Source organism: Rhinolophus ferrumequinum, chromosome 11 (assembly GCF_004115265.2).
Source record: "Rhinolophus ferrumequinum isolate MPI-CBG mRhiFer1 chromosome 11, mRhiFer1_v1.p, whole genome shotgun sequence".
NCBI classification, from domain to species: Eukaryota; Metazoa; Chordata; class Mammalia; order Chiroptera; family Rhinolophidae; genus Rhinolophus; species Rhinolophus ferrumequinum.
In genome coordinates this window covers 52,889,592-52,914,494 of record NC_046294.1, presented here as the reverse complement: position 1 = coordinate 52,914,494, position 24,903 = coordinate 52,889,592, and the positions used below count along the sequence as shown (strand labels likewise).

General features: G+C 47.2%; 1 protein-coding gene across 1 annotated transcript in view; it reads left to right on the top strand.

The window, feature by feature from the left end:
* Positions 1 to 24,903, top strand: part of TENM4 (teneurin transmembrane protein 4) — a 719,375-nt gene that overhangs the window by 493,219 nt on the left and 201,253 nt on the right. Inside the window, exons 8-9 of the mRNA XM_033120388.1 lie at positions 7,834 to 7,932; positions 9,164 to 9,399. Of these exons, the coding sequence (XP_032976279.1) occupies positions 7,834 to 7,932; positions 9,164 to 9,399 (335 nt within the window). The remainder of the gene's footprint in view (positions 1 to 7,833; positions 7,933 to 9,163; positions 9,400 to 24,903) is intronic.

The following is a 24,903-nucleotide window of genomic DNA, read 5'->3' as shown; positions in this document are numbered from 1 at the left end:
TACGATATATCTTTCGCAACTTTATGAAGGGGGTAGTATTCTTGTGATCCCATCTGGGAGTTTCAGAAGCTGAGAATCAGAAGGTCAGTGACTAGCTTAGGTCGCAGAGGCAATTGATGTACAGCTAAGATTTGAACCCAGGCTGCCTGACTCCGTATTCAGTGCTGTTTCCCTGAACCACAGCCACCTTCTCCAGGTCTCTCCTGGCCTGGACCCGTCCACCTCTCCCTTCTTCCAACCTTGTGGAATGCTTCCCTCAGTTCAGGGACTTCAGTCAGTTTCAGTTCTGTAGCTGTCCTCCTTCCCTCTGATTAGCCACGATTTTTCCAGAATGAAAATTTTTTTTTTATGATTACAAAAACTCACTACAGAAAATGCAGAGAGATATAAAGGCGACAATTAGATTTACCCATACTCCTACCCCTTTGAGATAAGCACTGTCGACTTTGGGGGACCTTTCCCTGCTTTCTCTAAACTGAAAGCCTTTCCCTGCTTTCTCTAAATTGAAGATGAAATGTCCCAGCCTGGTACAGTTGGAACCTGGTCTCAAAGTACTGGGAAACAGAGATTTCATTTTCTCCAACTCCTGCTCCTTATCTGTGGCGAGGACAAAAATCATACTACGTTCCAAGAAGTGAAATTAATCTATACGTGGAAAATGTACCCATCTGCCTCTGCTGGCATGTGACTGTGATATTTGCACATTGAGCCTGTGGGGTGAGAGAAAACAATCTTTTGCATCACTTTACTCCCATAGAATCGTTTTCCCAAAAGCAGATTTCTCAGAGATATCTGTCCCACCCCAGACTCTTAATATTATTTTTGTTACTATCCTTTAAAATTGTATGTGACTTTTCCTTTGCTCCCATCAGTGACTGAGTCAGATGATTATAAGTCGTCTCACCCAAACTAGCGTAATCAGATCTCCATTATTTCCAACATGTTTGTCACATGACTGCAATGGTTGAAGGAAGCCAGCAAATCATCGATGGTTCTGAGTCTGCATGGGACATGGTAGCCACTCCCTTTGCTTGGATGTTCATTTGTCTCACTTAGTATCAAAGTAGGTGGTTGTCCAGGTCAAAGCAATCATAGGCCAGCCAGCTTCAAGAGGAGGGACAACAGACCACACTTCTCAAAGAGAGGCCCAAGAGTTTTTAGCCACTTTTAATCCAATCCGCCAGACTGCCTCATGAGGCTGGTGTGGCAATTACATAAGATAATGTCTGGAAATGTCTTAGCACATAGTGAGTGTTCAACTATTTATCATGTAGTGCTTCATTGTTCACTAAATATTCACTGAATGCCTTCTGTGTGCCTAGCAGGTAAGACATGTTAGAGAACAGACTTGCAGTAGCATAAGTTCTATGATAGAGATATGCACGATTAATGTGTGTTTTAATTGCCTCAGATCCCCAGCACACAACACAGGGCTTGTATCCTAGTGGGTGCTTGATAAATACTAATACACAGGTGAAATGAATGAATGATGAAACACAAGAATGAATAAATATACTCACCTGAGGCTTGAGTGGGGTGGAAAGGGAAGACGTCCCAGTGGACCAGGTGTAGTGTGACTGAGAGTTGAAGAGCAAGCAGTAGCTTCAGGAAGAGCTGGGGAGGTCAGAAGGGCCTGAGAGGCATAGCATAAACCGAGGCCGAGATGCCCAAGTGATCAGGGCCTACTTGAGGTAGTTGTCCTAATGGCTTTGCCGAGCACCGCCAGATCAAGGAGCCTCCTGGTGCCAGAGAAACAGTCACAGACCCTTCTCTCATCGTCAAACTGAGTCTATGTTGAAAGATTAAAATACCGTGTTTCCCTCAAAATAAGACCTAACTGGAAAATAAACCCTAGCATGATTTTTCAGAATGACGTCCCTTGATCATAAGCCCTAATGTGTCTTTTGGAGCAAAAATTAATATAAAACCCGGTCTTATTTTTGGGGAAACAGGGTAAATAGCTTATTAGCAAATATCCTAACAGCTGGTAAAATGACCAGAAGGGATTTAGATTTCATGCTGGCAGATAAAAAAACGGCTAGCAGAAAGACGAGGTTAACCCACTCCTTTCTCTGTCCCCTCTGTGACTATGGCAGCCCCCAAGGGTAACTGAGTCCCCAAGGGAGGAGACTGGACCTACCTGTGTTTCCTAGAGCTGGGGTCAGATGTGTCTTTAAGGCCTGCAGGTACATCTGTGGTCCGTTCTGGTGGAAGCGATGTGTCCAGGGTCCCTTAAACCCTGACCCACTTCCTCCACACTCTGCAGCGTTAGACACCTAATTGATTTCCCAGGGACTGTCTGATTAATAACCCGTCAGGCTCCTATCTACTAAAGGGGAAGCCAGAGCAGAAAGCTGCCAGGCTTCGGCTCTAGCTCATCTTGTCGGACGCCTGGTTTGGGGGCCTGAGGCCTATTTTAGGGTCACGCTCAATTTGGGGAAGCGCCCTGCTCGCCCTCCAGGATGAGAGACCATCCGGGTGGTCTCCAGTCCAGCCCTAGTATGGTTCCCAGAATGGCACACAAACGTCCGGTGGACCAGGCCAAACCCTGAGCATCGTAAGGAGCTGGGATGGAAGGCATCCTGTCATTTGGTTATTCAGTCACAGACATACATAAGACACATAAGCCGTGTAAGAAGCTCAGAGTCTGGTGAGGGAGGCAGACCCGGCAATGAAGGAAAGAAGACAGGGTACCCAGGATGATGCTCTGACTGGGGGAGTACTTGGAGCAGGAAGGAAGGTGATGCTTGGGAGCATGGAGTAACAATGACAACAAACACTCCGAGCCCTTCGGGCGCTCTGCTGAGCTTCCCTGGTTGGACTTAGTGTCCAGGATAGTCAGTGGGGGCTGATCACATAGGCACCTCTGCCTGGCAAGTAGCCAAAGTCCAGAGTCCCAGAAGGAAAGCAGGTGTTCAGAATAAACTACAATCAATTTGTAGAACTAGTTCAGGCGCAGTGAATCAGCCACTCTTATCAGGGAGTGGCGGGCACCCTCCTGAGCCCTAAGTGTCCAGGCACCAGCCAAGGGCCAACCTTATGAGCAGTCCTTTCAAAGAACAGCAGTCAGGACTGCTATCGTAACTCTTTTCTGCAGGGGTAGGCAGTCTTCGTATCATCCCCACTTCAGAGATGGAGACTGAAGCACGGAAAGGTTGAGTAACTTGCCTAAGGAGCCACCGCCAGTGAGTGGCAGGCCCAGGCTCCGTACCCAGGCTGGCTGGCTCCAGGACCCCTGCACCTAATCACTGTCCCATGCCACCCTCCTGATTATGAAAGGTAGCTTCTTAGGCATGCATGCGTAGGCGTTTCCTGAGAGAAGGGACAGTTGTACAAAGGCACACAACCAAGAGAGAGCTGAGTGCTTTGGAGAGATGACTAAGAGTTGGGTAAAGTGGGGGCACAGGGGGCCCCATGGAGATGAGAGTAAATGGGGATCAGTGATGGAGGACGTCCGTTACGTGACAAAGAGGTTGCGCTTTTCCCGTGGGCATGGAGCCTACGGGTGGTAGAAGTGGAACTGAGCATTGACAACAACTTTTAAATAGGACAGGGACCTGGGATCGGCCTGGTGGAAGGATCACTGTGGCCTGGAAGACTTGGTTCACTGTTCTGTTTCTTTGTTCAAGCCCCAGCTTCATCACTAACTCTGTGTGTGGCCTTGGCCAAGTCTTCGACACGCTCCACTCCTTGGGGGTCTCAGCTTCCAAATGTGGGGTTTGATCCCTACCTGTCCTGCTCTACTGGGCGACTGTCCCGAGGCTTTGTGGGTAGAAACACAGTCCAGAACAGCGGGCTCACTGTGAGAAGATGGGCTGGTGAGCAGGGCAGTAGCGGAGCACTGGCCACTGTGACTTCCCAGCCACTTCCTTCCCAGAAGCTGTCTGTTCTGCACATGGCAGGCAAGCTCAGCTTACCCTGGTGAAGAGAGATGGAGCTGGACACCCACTTCAGGCCGTGCAGGGACTGTCCTCAGGCTTAGAGGGGAGCCAGTCCCCCCTCGACACTCTAAGGAAAGCTTCAAGAGCAGCACAGCACTTGGCCGTAGGTCCCTCTCCAAAAGTCAGTCAGTCTTTTCTGGGAGGCATCTCGGGGCTGTGAGGTCGGAGAGATCCCTGCCTTCTCATTGCCGTGTGATCTTGGGACAGTCCCTTAACCTAGCGTGGCCTCAGTTTCCATATCTGTAACATAAGGTAACAACACCCACCAGTGTGAGGGCCAAAGGAACCCTGTGTGTACACCTGACTTCCAACAGCGGTGAGCTGGGGACCCTGCAGGACTATTACTCAAGGAGGGCCCAGCCACTTAGCGCCCCCATCAGGAAATCCTTGTACCTTTCGTTTTCCAGAAGAACTGGAAACCCAGAGTGTTGGGGCCAGGAGGTGGGCAGGAAATGTAGCGGGGAGCCTTGCACTAGGTAGGAGTCAGGACACCTAGGTTTTACTTTCAGCTCTACCACTGATTTGCTGTGTGTATGGGAGCAGGACACAGGTCTCTCTGGGCCTTGATTTCATCATCAATTAAATACGACCTAATACTTTGACCCCAAACTAAGTGTTAATAGTACTGAATAAAGTTATTTCAAGGCAGTAGCATTCTGAATTTTCAGCAAGTGCTCATGCCCCACACTCCCAAAATTCCTGAGTGATCTAAATGATTACTATCCAAGTTAACATGAGTGTAGAGGCCCTTTCAGGAAATGTTATACTCTGTCACTCTAGAAACCCCCTGTTCTGTCGCTTTGCCTCTTCCTTTGTCCTAGTAGATCTGTACTTTTTAACTAATTGTTCTCTCGCTTTTTAAAATAACTTTCGTTTTAAATTGTGAAAGTAAAAATAACAATCATTCACTCCAGACACTGGAAAATTCTCACTGTTAACATTTTGATCTTTATCCTTTAGGTGGTTTTTTTCTCTGAACATATTTACTTGTTTCTGATGGGTTTTGAGGTATAGATTTGACTTCGCTGAGAGTACAGTCCTAGGCCAGAATCTAGATATTCTGGGGTCATGCCATGCAGCCCGCCTCAGGCCCCAGGAGCTCATCCCTGGGCCCTCTGGACAGGGGCAGTTAGGGCCTCCTCAGGCTTGGCCATATGGACTTAGAAAGACTGGACGTTCCCTCCTGAAGTGCAGGGAATGGAGGAATAATAACACAATTGCTACACCCATGCTACCAATTAAGCTCCAGCTGCATGCCTGTAATACGCCAGGCACACTTCTCTTTGTACACCCCATCATTTGCTGTTTTCAGCAAATATTTATTGAGTGCCTACTACCAGGTACCAGGTACTCTATTCTAGACTCTGGGCACGTGAGCAGAGAACAAGACAGATAAGGTTCCTATCCTCATGGAACTCGCATTGCATTAGGAAAAGAACGCAGTCAGCAGATAAATATACATATGGTGTGTGTCTGGTCATGTCAGGAAAACTAAAGCAGTTGCAAGGGGCCCGGGGTAATGAGGCAGAGTAGTCGGGTAGGAGTTGTTACAGTTAGGGTGAGAGGGAAGGGGTGATCTATGCAGATATTTGGGGGAAGGTGATTTAGGCAAAGGACAGCAAAGGCTTAGCTTGTTGGAGAAACAGCAAGGAGGCCGGTATACGTACGTGTGGCACAGAAAACACGGTTGGAGAGGTAACAGGGCGTCAGATCTTGCAAGATTTTGGGGGCCCTGGTAAGGATGATGGTTTTATTCTAGTGGAGCCATTGGAGGGCTGAGAGCGGAGAAGTAGCATGATCTAAATTACACTTGGCCTTCTATAAGGAGAGTGATTATCCCAGTTTATGATTGCTTGGAGAGATCTGAGACTGAGACTCACCGCCCGAGGGCCAGTGAATGGTGGAGCTGGGATCTGTCTGACCCCAAGGCCTCTGTGCCTCTCGCTGTGCCAAGAAGCCACCTCACTAGAGGCACAAATGAGGCCACTCTGAGGGACTTCCACACTCCTCAGCTCCTCTCAGGCACTCGGAGAGGCCCTGGGGGCCCAGAACACCACCAGAGCAGCCTGCTACCCAGGTGGCTGGGCCCAGACGTCCTTCAGGACTCCCCGGAAGGGCAGGTCCCTACTGACACGGCGTACTCAGTGGTCCTGGCTGCAAAACAGTGGTGCCTTGTGTTCTCACTGTTACTTGGAATGCTAATGCAATAGTGCTTTGAGATAGTCCAGCCCCTACTCATTTTGGTCTGTGAGGCCAGCCAGGGGACAGATTCACATTCTGGGCAGTGACAAAGGATTATGAGAGGCCCGAGCTCTGGGGTCAGACAAACTGAGGTTCCATTCTGGCTCTGCTGCTTGTTTACTCTGTGATGGGACCTTAAAATTTCTCTGAACCTTGCTTTGCTAGCCTACAAAACAAAGATGACGGTACTTGCTTTCTAGGGTTCTTGTAAGAAATAAGATTTAAGCTAGATAATAGTTGCAGAGCAATAGAATAGGGAATAGTATATGGTAGAAAGTAGCTATTATAATTAGGAGTAGTAATTCCATAATAGTTGGTTAGCCCCTGAAAATTCTTCCAGCATTACTCAGTTGGTCCCATAGCAGCTTTGTAAGCTTACTATTGTTAACCCCACCTTACAGATGAAGGAAGTATACAATTAGAAGAGGTTAAACTTATTACAGAAAGTCACACAGCAAAAAAGTTGCAGAGAAGGGTCTCGAATTTGGTTTTCCTGGTTCTCGAGACCTAACCAAAGTCAGAAGGAAGGACCCTGGCAGGGCTGGGCCCAAAAGTTAGCGTTCTGTATTCAGTGCCTCCCTCGCATGCACACAACAGGCTGACGCCACCACCAGCTTGTTCCAAATGATTCACTCCAGGGTTTTCAAGAGAGGTGCCAGCAGTCCTGAAAATATCAGAAAACAGGATCCAGGGCACTCAAGAGTGAATGATGCCACTTAGCAGGCATGGTTGAGACCAAAAAGGGCTAGTGTGTCTATTTTCCTTCTGGGTTAGAAATAGATAAAGTCACAAAATGCTGCACAGCCCTCAGTGCACTTGGGGGAACAAAAGAGCCCCCCTCCTGTCTCCAGTGGGGCACCATCCTCGCCAGTTATAACAGTCATTACCCAGGTCCCTGCACTGCTGAAGGACTGTGACACTCCAAATAGCATCAGCATCAACTTGGGGGCTTGCAAGAAATCCCGATTCTCAGGCCCGCCCCTCACCTAGTGACTCTGAATCTGTGGGGGAGGGCCTCTGCAGAGCACAACTCTCCTGATGGTTCTGGTGCTTCCTCAACTGTGAGAACCACTGCTGTAGAAGAAAATGGCCCAGAATGCTTGTCTGTCTTCTTGCGTTGGACTGGCAAAATCAAAAGCTATTGTTTAAGCAGAGGTAGGCAATGTCAAATAGAGGAGAAAGCGCAGGCTGTGGCACCAGATACACCCGGGCTCAAATTTCTGCTTTGCACCTTGCTAGCTGGTAAGCTTAGCAAGTCCTGTTCCCTCTCCACTTCTCAGTTTCCTCATCTGTAGAATGGGGATAATACTGCCTTCCTTGCGTAGCCTGTTTTGGAGATTTGAGATAAGTAGATGTAACATGCCTAGCTCAGTGCCTGAGACAGACTCAGTCTGCATCCCTGAGGGCTGTGATTTGATGCACACACACACTGCCAGACATTCAGGTTTGTATAGAGAATGCTCCCTCTGGATGCGCTGTGCCAAGCAGACCTCCTGCACATGTGGCTTGCACACAGACCCATCGCCTGGAAATTGTGTCCCCGCTGGTCTCATGCACAGCTGCGCCAGACAGCCACTTTGTGTGTTTCTCTACTACCCGCCTGCATTGATGCATGACTCATTGCTTCATTCATGTCTCCATGTGTGCGTAGAAGCCTAGGCAAGCAGCCATTCCTAGGGGCATTGCAGGACAACCTCATTGAGATGGACATTCTCAGCGCCTCCCGCCATGATGGGGCTTACAGTGACGGGTAGGTGACATCCCCATGCTCCTCCCCTCAGTGTGTGCTGTCCCGCGGCTCCTGCACTTGCATGCAGCCCCCGAGACCTTTACCTGGGATCTCCCGGAGGAGGTGCTGGCGCCATGTTGCATGTCCATCCCTAGTCCACGTTCAAATTGCAAGAGTTTATCCTTGGAAGACCCTGTTCCCCAGCATATTAACAGCAATCTTGTTAATATGCGGCTCCGGCATCTCATTGGCTGCCTCTGCCATTCTGAAAGCCATCTCATGTAATAATTTTTTGTGCAGCACAGGCCCTGTGTTGTATGTATTCTGGCCCCGAATATGTATTCTGTGGCCTGAGGCGTCTTGCACCCCAGCAGGGTGCAAGGTTGCCCCTACGATTTACCTTTTACCCTAAGACTTGGGGGATGCAGTGCACCCCATTCTCCAGGCTTTGTACGACTCCTCGCATGGCCATGGTTAGAGCCAAGCTATGCAGGATTTCCTGCACCGAGTTTGCCACAGCCGTGTGCTTTGACCACGCCACGCTGCCCTGGAGGTGACAGCTAGGTTGCAGTTGCCTGTCGGTCCTCCTGCAGAGCTTATACCAGGGCTGGGAAGGCAGCAGTCTGGCTTCTGAGCAGAGGGCTTTGGAGGCATTTGCCGCCATTGGCTGTGTGGCAGCCACTAGGGGACTGTTGACCATGGCAGAACTTAGTGGCGGTTCCTTGGTTCTCACACTCCAAAGCCTCCTTTAAACAGAACGGCGTTCCATTCCTCCACCAAGGTGCACTGGCAAAGTAGGTCTTGGAGGGAGAAGAACATTTTTAGGTTCCATTATCTCCAGGGTACAGAACAGGATTTTAGACACTTTCCAAGTTACTGCAATCGTTTTAGAGGACGGCTAGTTTATTCCCTAAGAAACAGTGTCCCAGCCCCATCCTTTCCCAGGAAAAGGATCTCAACACCCAGACTTCTGTCGAGAAGGTAACCCCTTCCACTTTGGCTTGGGTGGTTTTCCCCTTGGGTGCGACTGTCCCTTCTGTGTTCCATGGAAACTTGTCCTCGTGTGCCCTGTTTTGTGGTGCAGTTTGTGAATCTCTTTTTTCCTGTCCCTCTGTCTTCTCTGTGGTGATTCTTTCTCTCTCTCCAGGCTCCTCTGCATGCTTCTTCTATTGCTCCCTCTGTCCTCCAGGTTGATCTGGGGTCCTAGTGAGCCAGCAGAACCTGACACCCTCTGGTGTCTCTCCATCCACAGGCACTTCCTCTTCAAGCCCGGAGGCACCTCCCCGCTGTTCTGCACCACGTCACCAGGGTACCCTCTGACGTCCAGCACAGTGTACTCACCCCCGCCCCGGCCCCTGCCCCGCAGCACCTTCGCCCGGCCAGCCTTCAACCTCAAGAAGCCTTCCAAGTACTGTAACTGGAAGTGCGCCGCCCTGAGCGCCATCGTCATCTCAGCCACGCTGGTCATCCTGCTGGCGTACTTCGTGGGTAAGCACCTCCCAGCTTCCCTTAACTCCCCGTTGGCCCAGAGGGCAGTGACCAAGACACCAGTGGGCTATGAAGGCACCTTGCCAGCATGGCAGTCAGAGCATGCAGGGTGAGCCAAGCAGTCCTAGGGCTCTAGAGTAGCCTGCACCCTGAAACTGTTAAGCTCCACTCCTTGGGCCCTCTTCTCCTCCCCTCTGCACATATGCCAGGAAGTGAGCTTACCATCTGCTCTTTCACGTCTTGGAAGCCTCGCATTAGGTATAAGCATTTACTCAGCCTGGCGTTTGAGGTGGTGATCTGCGACATGAGTGTCCTACATTGGAGTCACTACAAGGGAAATAACAAGTTGGAGAGGCTGGCCAGCCAGCGGGCCTCCCCTATTGGTGCCATGTAGCTACAGTGAGAAGCAGGAAGGAGATGGGATGCTTAAGACCGGGCTGTGCTTACCTCAAGCCAGGAAAGCATGTCCGAAGGTGAAGGTCTGACACGGTTGCCTGAGGGTACCTTGAGAGTCGAGGTCCAGGGTTAAGTCATGCTCAGGAACGCAGGGAAGAGAAATCCCGGGGTACAAGATTGACAGTCAGCAATTCGAGCTAGCTGAGGGATGCACAGAGCCCCTGAGCGGCACTGACCGGCCTTCCTACCTCCCCCCAGGGCATCTCCGCGGTATAAGACACTCCTCCTGGCCCATGGCCACCACGGGATGCCGTCCACTGTGTGCTCTTTCTCTCTCTCTTTTTTTTTGAAGGAGGGTGCAGCTCACAGTGGCCTATGTGGGGATCGAACTGGCAACCTGGGTGTTATCAGCACCACACTCTAACCCACTGAGCTAACTGGCCACCCCATGAGTGCTCTTTCGGTGTATTTCCCACACAGTCTGGTTTCCTGCTTCGGACCCCCCTTTTTGGTCTGCTCCCAGGGAAGATATTAATCTGTAGAGATCCATGGGCATTGTGTAGAATCTGTTGCCTCTAAGTAAATCAGCCTGTTAGTAAAAGCATCCAACAGGGTTGGCTTACCCTCTGTCCTCTCCAACCTTCAAATTCTATAGTTCTGTAATTTCAGGTAGGTCAGGCCAGTTTGAGAAGGCCTTGAACCCATGCTAAGGAATTCTGAGATAATTCTGTAAGCAAAGGGGATTTGTTCAGTAGAAGCCTAGTAAGTAGAAATGAACTAACTGACCAGAGGTAGACAGAGTGCCACCCATTGTGAAAAAGGACTCTGTAACAAGTGAAGTCATTGTGGATGAACAAAGGGCTGTCTGGAGAGGTAGGAAGTGCTGTCACTAGGAATGATTAATAGAGCATGGCCCCCTCCTTGTTCAGGATATAGAGAAGGGATTTGAACGTGGATGGGGGTTTGGGTGATGTAAGCTGTAAAGTCACTTTTCTCTCAAGTTTCTTGAATTTCTTCTTGAATCCAAACAAGGAATCAGGAAGATGATAGTCCTGCAGACAAAGCAGTCTCCTTAAATATCTCAAGCTATAATAAGTCTCCTTTGGTATGCCAGGTTTCTTTTCCCCTTATGAAGAGTGAGTTAGAGACTTTCACAACTTCAAGGAAAGTTGGCATAGATGTTTCATCTCTTCTTCTATATGATGGATTAGTTGTTACTGCCTAGAAAGTTGAGCTGAGAAGGATCCTGAGGCTATATTCAGACTCAATGGAAAAGAGTCTGTGTGATTGATTAGTAATGTCTGTCGTGGGCACAGGAATGGAGAATATTGATGATGTACCAGGTATTTGCCACCCCTCCTACAGGTCATTGAGTAACAGGGACAGCCACACTGGGAGAGGTGAGCACCACTCCAAGCTCTGTGAGGGGTGCATGACTGGTGGACTTCGATTGGGTTACAGGTGAGGGTTAGGGGTTTCCAAGCACTATCACCCAGCATGAATGTTTCTTCCTGGCATCACTAACACTGTGTCTCCACCAACCACCAGCTCTTGCTTTTGACTGACATTTTCTGTTTCCTCAATGAGTAGACTTCTGAAAGAATTGTATCACTGTTTGTCAAGAGCCACATAGTTTGCTGCAGGTAGACATTGTTTTGCGTTGAAGTCTTAAGGTTTTTGCCATGTAGCCTAGTTCAGGGAGAAAGAATAAACCTTCACATGATTAAATAAACTCTCTTCTATTTATATCCTATGGGTTTCTTCCTCTCCCATTTAATAAAAATACGTGGTCAGTTGTCAGCTATCTAAAGATAGGGGTGACTGTGGGAGGTCGTGAGCTCCCTCTTATAGGAAGGATGCAAATAGAGCTTGATGACCGCGTACTAAGAATAAAACTCAAGCACTGCCTGGCAGTTTGTACTGGATGACAGTTACTTTTCCTTCCAACATTGATAGTCTTTGAATGTGTGATTTTGTCAGTTTTACTTTTCGTTCAGCAAACCGTGCAGGGCACCTGCTTTGAGCAAGGCATAGTCTAAATTAGGGTTTCCGGGAGGGAATTCCCGCCCATTCTCGGGAATTTTTTCACTTTTCCATTCCTGAATCTCGAGAAAAGTTGGTTGGGAAATCGGGAAAATAGGCTCCTTGAACCCAGGTGGTTGGTAGCATCGGCCGTCACTTTGTGGAAACGATTCATCACGGAGAACAGAAAACAGTCTGTATCTCGGGATTCAGACTGTATCTCGGGAACGGGAAAGCGAAAAAAATTCTCGAGAACGGGCAGAAATTCCCGCCCGGAAACCCTAGTCTAAATGCTAGAGCTAAAGATATGGTCGTTGCCCTTGAGGTGTCGTAGCTTAGAAAAGGAGACAGCTATGTTGGCAGTGATGGAAGCAGCCCGGGGCTGAGGGAATACCCAGCCCCCCGCAGGAGGACTAGGGGAGGCTTCCTGGGAAAGGTGATGTTTCAGCTCAATCTTCACGTGGGCGTTAAGCAGAAGTAGACATGCAGAGAGGGTATTTTAACCCGAGGGAAGTTTCAGACTCGAAAGAGGACAGTGGTGTGGTGGCAAAGACATTTTCTGTGTGTGAAGCATCTGAGGGGTGTTGGAGCTAATGCAGGAGAGTTTGGTCAGATTATGAAGATCGTCTTGGAGGCCGAGTTAAGGACCTTCTCGGATGGGCAGTGGGGAGCCATTGGAGGGTTGAAAGCAGTGGCAGGACCCAGATTTTATCTTAGGAAGATAAGGGTAGAGGAAGGAAGGACAGGCCCTCTTGCAATAACCGAGTCAGGAGAAGCTGAGGGCTTCAAGTAAGACACTGACAATGCAGGTGGAGAAGAGGGATAGCTTTGAGGCCACTTTAGGAGAACTTGTGTCTCAGGTTACAAGTGGTCGGGCCATTGGTAATGTATCCTTGCCAAGGATAAATACATCTTTCTGATAAAACTCTATGCGTGTGGACACTTTAAGACTGGACTCTGGATTCCGTATCCAAAGACCAAGTTAGAGAAGCAAGTCTGGGGTGTTCCCTTTGTTACCTGGAGACTCAGAGCTCACACCTGACCTCTCACAGCCTGGATTCCACTCCCAGTTCTGCTACCTGGCCACTATTTGCCCTCGGGCAACTCACTTCTCTTTCTGAGCCCTGATTTCCTCATCTAGAAAATAGGCACAACCCATCACCTCAGAAAGATAGAGCTTCGTGAGGCTGGAGTCAGCTAGTGCAGGTGAATGCATTGCTGCAGGTGTGAGGTCCCTCCCCTCCGTAGCTTTCCTCCAGGGCTGGGGGTGGCCACCGTGGTGTTTGGTCTCCTCGAGCTGCTGGGGTAAGCGATGAGTGTCTTGTTGCTCGGCCATAATCGGAGGCTGTGGTGACTAACTTGTAATGAACTATCAATTATTAAAAATCAAATTAATTGTCTCAGCCAAGCATAAATATCCTTAACAAAGACTCTTTTTCCAGCAGGCCAACCAATCTAATCAACAGGCAAAAGCACAGATATTTAATTAGATTTTTGATGAAAAATTGTCTTTAATTTCAAGTATAATCAATTATTAATTACTGTAATGAGTGAGTCTGACTGGGTTTACTAATTAACTCATTTAAAAATTATGAATAACCTTTTCATTTGTAATTATTTTCTACATCCTATCAAGTTCTAGATAAGAATTGTATCACCTCACCAGCAGAAGGGGTGGAGAAAACAGTGTGGGAAAGAATTGTTCTTTCTCTGGTGTCTGCTCAGAGCTACCATATCTGGACAGAAACCTGACAGATCCGCTTGACATTCAACTTTCCTGGGAAACGGGCAAACAGTGACCTTTTATTTGCAGAGACATTTGCAGTTATTTTCATAGGAAGATGGAGAAATTGGAGTCAGCACTTAGCACCCACAAAGGCTGCAGGGCTGACTTCTCCTGCCCTCCTCCCTTGTTACTTAGCTGTACTGGCCTGGGATGAGAATCTGGGAAGCCTGAGGGACATCTTCAGAGAGAAGATGTGTATTTTTGTCTCCAAAGGATGCCTGTCACAGAGGCAACTGCAGAGGATGTGCGTCTTGCTTTAGTTAGCCATTCCCCTGATGAAGGTTTTCGTGTACTTTTTAGTCTCCATTTCAATACTCTGCCTTTTCTTTTCCGAAGAAAAGAATTCTGCGGAACAAAATGGGAAGAGAATGATATGTGGGGAGGGTTAGTTGTAAGTCAAACCATGACGCTGTACAGCCGTGGTAATAATGCTTTATTGGGTAGAATTGTTTTAAAACATTTTCAACACAAAAGGCAGTGTGGTACAGAGTAGTAAAAATAATAGGGGTCACGTCATATCATTAATAAGAAGAGCGGTTAGCTTTGGTTATGTGCTGCCCACATGCTCCTCTCTGTTCTAAGCTCTTCGCTTGTGTTTTCTCATTGAAATTTCCCAACAACCCAGTGAGTTATTATTCCCAGTTTACAGGTGAGGACATTGAAACCCAGTGAGCGTAAGTAACTCATCCACTGTCACATGGTAAATGGCAGGCCCGCGATCCAACCAACACTAGGCACGCAGGCTCTTGAGCCGATGCTGTTACATTTTTTTCTCTTTTGAGCTCACTGTCTTAGGCTTTATGCTATAACTTTCCAATCTTCATGTAGTATTAGGGTGGTGCAAAAGTAATTGCAGTTTTTGCAATTATTTTTAACCCTTTAAGCCACAATCACTTTTGCACCAACCTAATATTGTTACTATGTGTCTAGCATTGGTTGGTCCAAACCCACTCTATGTATCGTCTCTCTGAACACTCACAAGAATTCTGTGAGACAGATAATATTTTCTGTGTTTTCTAGAAGAGGAAACTAAAGCTCAGAAAAGTTGACAATTTGCCAGAGGCACAGTACCAATAAGTGACATAGGATTTCAAAGGCCATACTTTCAGCCACTGTGCTAGAGGTTCTGGGCTTGAACAGATGATGTAGAATCAAAAGACCCCACTTCCCACCCTGGCTCTATCACTGGCTGACTGTGTAAATTTGAGCCAGTGACTTAACTTCTCTGCACCTCGGTTTCCACTTCGCTTATGGTTCTTACAATAGGTGTGGCTGGCACAATTAGCCCCACTTTACAGGAGAGGAAACTGGGCGTCGCCTCGTAGTTAAGAGCCTGAGTTCTGAAATTAGGCTCTGCAACTTAGAAGTTTAGGACCTTAGGCAAGTTTACTTAACCTCTCAGCCTCAGTTTACACATCTGTAAAATGAGGATAATGATAGTGGCTACTTCAAGGGTTGTTGAGAAATTCCAGTGAGATAATTTGCGTGAAGTACCTAGCCCACTCTCTGGCACAGAATTAGCATTCAATACAAGTTAGGTACTGTAATTATTACTATATTAGTACTAGTAGCAGCACATGTGAAAGAGTAGTAGGATGTCTTGAGTGAGAACTTGGACCAGCCTTGTCTCCCTGAAGCACCTGCGGGCTTCCCAGTCTGTGTTAGTCACAAGGGCAGCTGACAGAACAACCAGGGGGACCTGTCAGAAAACATTTGTGGGGATCTCTTGCTGTTCCTTGGAACCAGCCGCAGGAAGAATCATTACCAAAAGAGCACCTCACGTCAGTTCTTTAGGACAAAAGTTGATTTTTGCTTCACTGACAGTTGCTTCTATCCAGAGAAACCTGACAGCTCCCCTTGTGTTCTGAATCGCTATGTGAAAAGCAGACACTGAGTGCTGCAGATGAGCTATGGATTAATATCTTGAGGACTCTTCAAGCACCTCTCTTGCCAGAAAGGCTTTGGAACAGGAGACAAAAGGCTTGTTAATAATACAAAACCCAGGAATAGCTTTGCATTTCAATGGAGAGCTGAGATTACCTTAGAATGCTGTTTCTTCCATCACAGGTCCAGCGCCATCCTGCAGGGCAGGGGTGTCATTTACAGTGATTTCTTTAAGGCAATACAGTATTCCGATCAGAAGAGAACACAGGGTTTGGAGTCTGACGGATTTGATGGAAATCTCACCTCTGCCATTCTCCAGCTGTGTAACCCTTTTGAGCCTTGGTTTCCTCATCTGCAACATGGGAAGAATAGCATTTCTTTCATGAGGTTGTCGTTCCTCCTGAAAAGACTAAATGAGATGATGTTGAAAAAGCACAGGTCACATGACAGATGTCTTTTGCTGGTGGACTCGGGAGACTGTTACCTTCTGTGGAGCTTAGTTATCTCCACCCAGGATATGGTGGGAGTAGACGATCCTGTTAGATCCTAAGTTTATGACCTTAGGTGAGTTTACTTAACCTCTCTTGGCCTCAGTTTACACATCTGTAAAATGAGGATAATGACAGTGGCTACTTCAAGGGTTGTTGAGAAATCCCAATAAGATAATTTGCAGTTCTCTGCCTACAGGAAATTGAACCAGGACATTATGGTGGAGTCACAACCATGGGCTGTAGCAGCCTCGGGGTAACTACGTACCGTGGAATATTCCAACATGCTCAATAGCAGTGAGGGATTTTTTTTTTTTTTTTTTTTTAATAATTGGATGGCATCTTTCACCTTCACCAGCAGCTGATTGTGGGTTGGGGAAAAAAAAATCAGAACCCTTGCTTGAAGTGATAGTTGAATTTAGAAATGAAAATGTTGCACAGCTTAATTGCTGCTTTTCAAAAGATAGTTATTAGAAGAGCATTGCTTATTGGAATATTATTGCACTTCCTGATCTGGAAGAACCCTGGTCATCCAGTTTGATTGAGGTGGCGTTAAATGTGACTTGCATAGACTTGCACAGGCTCTCTCAAGATCTCTCGACATTTCACCATGCCACTGGCCTAAGCATGGCAGCAAGCCGGTTAGGAGGGATATTAGGCTTCCCTTCTCTTTGGGGTGGTGTTGCTTAGACTCCTGTCTCCTGATGTCTTATTCTCTGCTGCATATTCATTTCCTTGCACGAAGCAGGGCACACGCTAGCTGTGCTCAGTGAGACTTGTTTGGATAAAAGACCTTGCAAGGTGGTTAAACCAGCCAAGGCCTTTCTAGACCGGAAGAACAGTATAGGCAGAAAGGCGCATGTTACGTCCTGGGGCCCACGTACATGTGAAGTGGACATGAGATAACTAGAGAGAGGATTAGAAATAGAGACCAGGGTGATTTTAGCCTGCTTCTTCCCCTCCATTATCCCCATCTGGTTCAGCTCACAGAATGTCAGGGGCTCAGATGCCATTAGCTTCATAAGCCCAGGCCCGTTGCACTTTGGGCCTGGGTGTTATTAGTGAGCAATAAGCTCATTTTCTCTCCTTTCTCTTCGACTTCGTATCATGCCTTTTGGATAGAAGCCATAGATTTAGCTTTATAGCCCAAAGAATGAGAAACGGAGATGATTGAACTTGATCTTTTAGGAGGACAAAAAAGTGATAAAGATACAGGAACCTGTATTAAAGCCTTTCTCTCTAAGATTGATTCCTTCATGCTGCTCTGTGGGAATTGCTAATAACGAGATATGTATAGATTGTTCTCTTTATAACAGACCCCAGACAAATATTGCACAATCCCCAAAAGGAAGCCTTGAGGAGACAAGCATGGCTCTCCAGAGTTGTCTATAATACTGCTGTGTGGCGGAGCGGGCAGACTTGCTGTGTGGGGCTGCCCAGGGCAGAGCCACGCCCCCAGGGCAAGAAGGACAGGAAGGCCAATTTGGGCTCCGTGGGAGAGGACAGCTCTAACAAGGGAGCTGCCTGTATGCAGTGGGCTTCTGGTGCCTGGGATGAGCAGAGCGAGGGTTACGTGCCCAGACTCTATAGACGAGTGCATCTTGTCTGTATTGTCCTTCTGCCATTACTAGCTATGCCGCCTGGGCAAGGATTTATTCTCCTTCAGATGCCTTTCCTCATCTGTAAAATGGTAATAAACAAAAGACTGGCCGAAATGATTAAGTCATTCAACATGTTTTAGCTCCGCAGGAAAGGAAATTTTCCAGCTTGCAGACCTCACTCTCTCCCCTCCCTCGGCTCTCCTCCCATTGGTGGAACCCAGCCAGAAGCCAGAGCCTAAGGGAACCCGTTGATCTCCTTGTATACCCAATGAGCGAACCCCCCAGGGCACAGAGCAAGGTGGAGAAGGATGGAGTGTATCTGGAGGGCAAATGGATAACAGCAGTGTATCCACTCTTCGTAATTCCTCTCCCTAGCAGGTTAGGCTCTGACTATATTCCTAGAGACCCAAGGCTAGGATTGAGACCCAAACCACACTCCAGCATGTCTCCCTTACCTGTACACCCACTCGGCCACCGGGCCCTGACCGCTTGTGTTTAAAATCAGATGTAGTGAGATATAATTTACATGTAGAAAATTAACCATTTTTCAGTGTACCATTCTGTAAATTCTGACAGACAGAGTTGCACGACCACCACCACAATCAAAACACAGAACATGTCCATCACCCCAAAAAGCTGCCTTATGCCCCTTTGTGGTCAGTCCTCTCATCATTCTCAGCCTCTGGCACCCCCTCATCTTCCCCGTCTCAGTAGTTTTAGGTACTATTTTCGAGATGTGTAGTAAAGAAGAAATGTATTTACTAGATTCAAAATAAGGTGTTATCTTCAGTAAGCTTTAAACTCAAAGATATCAAAGAGTGGAGGAAATTTTAAGATACAATTTAGATTTCTAGGTACGAGGGCAACAACTGAAACCTTTTAGGATTTTCTGTGTGTTACACTTGACCTCGAAGGATAGCAGCCAAAAGCCTCCATGTGGTCAGCATGAATTCACAAGTTTACGTCTTCTGCCATTCTCATGGACCTTTTTTTTTTCATGTAAACAGTGTCAAGAATTGACACAATTCTCATTCTTATCAAGCTAATAGCTCTATCCTATTTGTACCATTACTGTCTCATTGTATTCTTGCCGTTTCCAAAGTTTTGTATTATAAATAGCACTTCTATGAATATCTTTGTTCTTCCTGCCCTGTTTTCTTCTTTTAGGTATTGTGGGGAATGTGTTTCCCAGAGCAGGATACCCGGGTGGATAGGTTAAAGCTCTTGTTTCTCCCTCGTGGGGGCTCCTCAGAAGGCTAGGACTGAATTCCAGAGCCAGGTGTCCACTTTCTCCGAAGTCCTGCCAGCGTGAGGCTTTATATTTCATCTTGGGTTGGATGGTTTAATGGGTGGGGACCAGAGGGTGTTACAAGTGGCCCTGAGACCCAGGGAAACTAAAGGATCTTCATTCTTGGAGGGATCCTCACCCTCCTTCTCCCAGTCAGTTCCTTTTCAAGAGCTTAGTTCACATATCGCTTTCTCAGTGAAACTCCTCTGACCTCCTCACACTAAGCCAGGAACCCAGTTATGTGCTCTTACAGTGCTCGTACTGTGGTTCCCCGAAAGTAAGACCAAACCGGAAAATAAGCCCTAACATAATTTTTCAGGATGACGTTCTCTGAACATAAGCCCTAATGCGTCCTTTGGAGCAAACCTTAATATAAGACCCGGTCTTAATTTCGGAGAGACACGGTAGTACTCACCATAATTGCAGCTGAATGATTTTGTCATGGATTAGGTTCATATCTGTCCCCAGCGTTTGATTGTGAGCTCCATGAGGGCAGAAACAGTTTTCATCTTGCTCAGTGTTGTAACCATAGCTTCTTGTACTAGGGTCTGTCACGATGAAGCATGTGTTCAGCAAAAGTGTGTTGCAGTAGAGAAAGGAAGATGTCAGGACTAGAACCTGACAGGTGTTATAAGGCATGGAGTGGAGGGGAAGAAAAGGTAAGCACAGAGGCTCAGGTTCTTACAGGGAACAGAGATAGAAAGTAGAGAGGCAGTTAGATAATGCGAGAGTGAAAAAAGATTACTGGAGACTAAGATGGGGGAAACCAGAGGTGGCTGACAAAATATAGTCGGAGTGGGGCGTTAGGCCTCCATCTGTTCTTTACGACTGTGCGACTTTAAGTACGAACCTTGCTCTCTGTCAGCCCCAGTTTTCTCCTCTGTGAATGTAGGTAATCGGCTGTTGTGGGGATGAAGTAATGATCAAGCACCTAGCTCTTGCTAGTAGGAGCCACTAGGAAATGAAATATGTCTTCCCTTCCCCCAGCAAACAAGGTGTTTGAATTTGAGAGACAAGCAGTCCTGAGTTTGGAAAGGTCTTTGGAAAAAAAGGACCTGAGTTTACCAGTATATTCATTTTGTATAACAACAGCAGGGGCTGCAGAGGAAACATGCTCTCCTGGGCCTTGGAGGCCCTTGCCTTGTGAGCCGTTCCGAGGCCCCTGAAGACGCAGCACAGCTATGGTTGGTCAGGAAGTAGCCCCAACCGTGCGTCCCGGGTACTCCACAGCTATGGTTGGTCAGGAAGTAGCCCCAACCGTGCGTCCCGGGTACTCCTTCTATAACTTCACCCCAAGAATCTGTAAAAGGAATTGATTTTACAGATTTTTAGCATCCTTGGAAAGGATTTATCCTCAAGTCCTTGTTTTTATTCTAGACTAATTACTGTGAAATAACAATTTAATTGCACTTAGGTGCAGAGAAAAAGCAAGAACGTTCTTTCTGATGGGTGTTCTTCAGCTGTTGTAAATACCTAGCTTGTGGAGAGCTTGTCCCTCTGGTCAGGGCTACGCTTAGGGCTGTGTTCCTGGGACAGAGGTGAGGAAGCAGAGGAAGGCTGCTCTTCACTGCAGGGGAAAAGAGAGGGACAGGAGGGAGAAAGGAGTCCTGAGAGGAGGAAACAGGGCTGTAAAAAACAGTATTTTTTTTTTCTTCACCTAACAGTAAAACACCAAAACCACAACTAAACAGCTTCATCCATTAAAGACAGAAATACAGTCTGGTAGCACAAGCACAGACTTCGGACAGACTGCCTTCCGGCTCACCCAAGTTGTTTTCAGCTCTCTGAGTCTTGACGCCTCCTTAGTCAAATGTCAGTTCATACCTAAGAGGTGTTTGGAGCATTAAGTGAGAGAACATCTGCCAAGGGTCCGGTCCGTGGGTAGCCCGCAGTGGGTGTTCACTAGATGCCGTTCTCACCCTTCAGGCAGCTGGATCACCCGGAGATTTTAAACTCTCTCAGATCCAGTGGCCGAGGCCTATCCCCAGATGTAGGGATTTCAGGTAATCTGGGGTTGCGTAGAGGGAGCTTCTCCAAGCTCAGGTTTGAAATGGTAGGGAGCATTCACTGAGCCGTCTGCCCCATTGCGTCCCCAGCTGTGAGAGACAGACAAAGCTGGATAAGCTGGCATCACTGCTTTGAGACATCCAGGTTTCGTGGCGAGCCACATGTGTAAGGAGCTGATGGCAGAACTAGACAGTTGATAAAAGCGTGTCACTGGAGCTTGAACCTTATCCCTGTGGGAGCCCGAAGGAGAGAGCAATTCATTCTAACCAGGAAGATCAGATAAGATTTCCCCAAGGCATTGAGCCTTGTAAATCAAGTAAGATATTGAAAGAGAAGCGAAGAATGACTTTCTGGAAGATGGGACGGCCTAAAACAAAGGCAGAAGACAGTAGATAGAAATGTTGGCGATTTTTGGCACCTGTGTCAGAAGACAGTGGATTAAAATGTCCATGTGTGCAGTTGATCTATCTTCAGGCCTGTCTCTATTTTACTGAAGTCTCTTGATATAAAACTGCAGAAACCACAATGACTGCAGAAGGACACTGGCTGCCTTCCCCCTTAGAAGACAGGCTCCACGGGGCCAGTGCGTAATACGTACCTTGCCTTGGGTGACGCCTTTCAAACCGTTCATTGACCCTCTCCAGCAGTCTGTCCACTACATGGAATCCTTAAGCCGCAGACATGGAAACTGAGGCCCGCTCCAGGGAAATAACTTTTTCAGCTGGAATGACTGGCGAGTCATAGAGCTGGACCTAGAAACCTGATCTCCTGATTCCAAATTTCTTATACAGACCATGCCATCTCTCAGAGGCGTCCCCTGACGTCTTCTACTGCTGTGCTCCACACCTGAGGCTCAGAGCAAACAGGGGCGCTTTGCCATCCTGTCTGGGTCTTTACTCTGCCCCTGCTCCCACTTCTCCCTCGGCCTAACCTGATGTAACAGAGGTGACAGCTCACAGGTATTGAGAGCTTACCACGTGCCAGGCATGTTCTGAATGTTACGGGAATTTTCTCATTTAATCTTCTCAACAGTCTTACTTATCCAACAAATGTTTGTCAAGTACCAACCATGTGCTAGGTGCCATCCCATTTTTATTTCCACCATAGGGATGAGAACCCGAGGCCCAGGGAACTTAAGTCATATGTCCAAAGCCACATCACTAGTGAGTAAAAGAACTAGGATTGCCCTCAGCGCTTGCCCTCTTCCCAGTGTGCTCTACGATGCCCGTGGTGGGGCCGGGGCTGGGTGGTTCACCTGATCTGAGCTGCTGAGAGGATGCAGGGAGCTCCTGACTAAAAAAAGAAACGAGTGTCTTTTTTGATGAAAGAAAGATTAACATCCAGCTTCCCTACCTATGCACTGGTGCCGGGATTGCTGGTTACCTGTGGCATTCAGTGGGACCATGGTCTGCACCCGAAGTGCTTCAGGATGGGAGAGAAAAGGAGGCCCAAATGACACCAGGTTCCTTGACACACATTGCTTACTGAGCACCAACACCTCGTGTTATCTGATTCTGCTGTTCTCCCAGCTTCATCCGGCATGAGTAGATTGTCACTGGTGTAACATTTAATTTTGGAGAAAGCCCTTCTTGCCGGTGTATGGCAAGCAACGAGATTTATCCTGCCTTTGAGCCTGGAGTTAGATTTTGTTCACAGCCTCCAGGGGGGCAAGAGAAAAAATGCAATGTTATCCATTGTGCTGTGGCATCCATTTCATCACATTGTCCTGAATTTTACCACTCAGGCTCTCTGTAGAATTCTACAGCAAGACATACTCCTTGGTCTCCTGTGTGTGTCTCAGTCTGTGTGTGTCTCTGCATATGTGAGCACACGCGTGATTCTACCCGACGACGCATGCAAAAAGGGTATTTGAGAAGAGAGGGAGTGGAGGGCTAAATGAGAAGCAAAGATTAAATGAGAATTTTAGGAGAAATAGCGTTTTCTTTTTTCTTTAACTGAAAACTAGAAACTCTTCTTTTGCAACTTGTTTATGTTTCCTAACTTTTTTGTAGTGCATTAAGTCCATTAAATAGTACTATTCATGCACCTAATTATATAGGTCTGGGGCTGCATTGGAAGTTTCATGTATAAATGTTTCCATTAGTCTTTAAGTATATATTAAACTTTAAGTGTTTTTTCATTCATTAACTTTTAAGCAATGTAATAATAATGCTTTATATTTTCAATAGACTTGATAATCTATGAAGAACTTTCATTGAATTGAATCTTTACAAGAACCCAGGAGGTGGTTTTGTGTTATATTTCCATTTCTACAGATAAACAAACTGAGGGTCAGAGTGGTTAAGTGACTTATCTTCTGACGCACAACGGTAAGGGCCAGAGCTGGGAAGCTGACCTCTCTGCAGATCTGTCCCACTGGGTACAGAGATGGACACAGAGCCATCAAGGGACAGGAAGCACACGTCAGGGCAGTGTGCCTGAGAGAGGTGCTGATATAATCGTAAGGACCTGGGGCTGGGGAGGGGAGAACAGAGGTCATTTTTTGGCTGGGAATAATGGTAAAAATCCTCACAGAAGTGACATTTGAAGTAGGCCTTGAAGGATAGGATAATGATGGGGGAAAGGCAGTGGCCATTCCACACAGACGCTTTGCGTTAGCTGAAGCCTGGAGGCTGGATGGACAGGTGTACTCAAGGAGCAGGAGAAAGCCACACAGACTGAGACTCCTGAGTAGAGAGAAGCGACGAGGGCAGTCAGATACTACATCCCACAAGCATCTGACATGCTCTTTGAAAATTGTTTCTCTTACGAAGAGATGTAACGTCACATTTTTAGCCTCAGGAAAATATGGCCAACAAAATTTGAGCAGTGAGGGAGGTCCATATAATAATGAGATTTTCATTTTTTTCCCCATGTTTGTCATTTCCGCAGTTTTACATCTAAGCAGAACGTCAGTGTGTGTAGTGGTTAGCGACAGGTGCAGGGCAATCTGGATTTGACTCAAATCTGAGGTTACTCTCCACCTCTTATTAAATGTGTCATCTTGGGCAAGTCGTTGAACCTCTTTGAGCCTCAGTTTCCTCATCTTGCAAATGAGTGTAATAATAGTGCCTACCTCATAGGGCGTTGCTAGGGTTAAATGATTGTGTCTTTCTATGAAGCACATAGCCCTGTGGCACAGTGTAGCTTTCAGTTAATGACAATGGCTGTTATTAACATGATCAAACCACGAGCCCGTGGATATCAGAGGAGAACTCACATTTATTGAGAGCCTTGCTCTGTGCACAGACAAGGCCAGGGAACAAGAAAATGTGGTGTGATCCCAAAGGGCCAGAAAACGCCCAGGGAGCAGGAGACTGCAAAGCTGTGACATCACACACACCGTTCTGTGAGATTTTAAAGTGCTCTTTCAAAATGCTCTTCATTATGAAGAAATATCCCAAGTTACCAATCTGGGTGGGCACGTCCCATGTTAAGCTGTCTACCCTCATTCCTCTCACCAAAGTGAATGTTCCAGAGGGAAGAGGCCTATCCTCATAATATATACACAGATTAAAACTCCATTTAGAGGTACAGTGGAGGCCACCTCCTAATTGACTTGGAGCATTGAAAAAAATTGGTTACAGAGTTGGTATGCCAAAGGAAGTCAGGAAGTGGGAGGGACGCTCTACAGAGCCCTGTCACAGTATGTTTTCTAGTAGCTATGGCAATGGTACCTAGCAATAGGCTTTTCTCCTCCTATAGCTCCCAAGCGTTAACCAGAGCCATGCTGTCCTTCTGCCCCATTTGAAGGTTGGTATAGGTGAAGGAGGGGACGATGATGTGTCACACGTGAGAGAAGCTGGTCATTTGCTAAGTCCAGACATCTTTATCCAGAAATGCTTCAGATAGCCTTGCGAATAGTGTTGACCCTTGGATTGCAAGTGCCACAAAGAAAGGAAACTGGAAACTGTGCAGAGCTTTCCACCAGCATCTACCCTCCTTCTGGGAAACGACAGGCCCTTTACCAAGCCTGGGGTTGTTCTGCCAATGCAGTGCTGGCCGCTCACCCCAGCACAGCATTTCGAACAG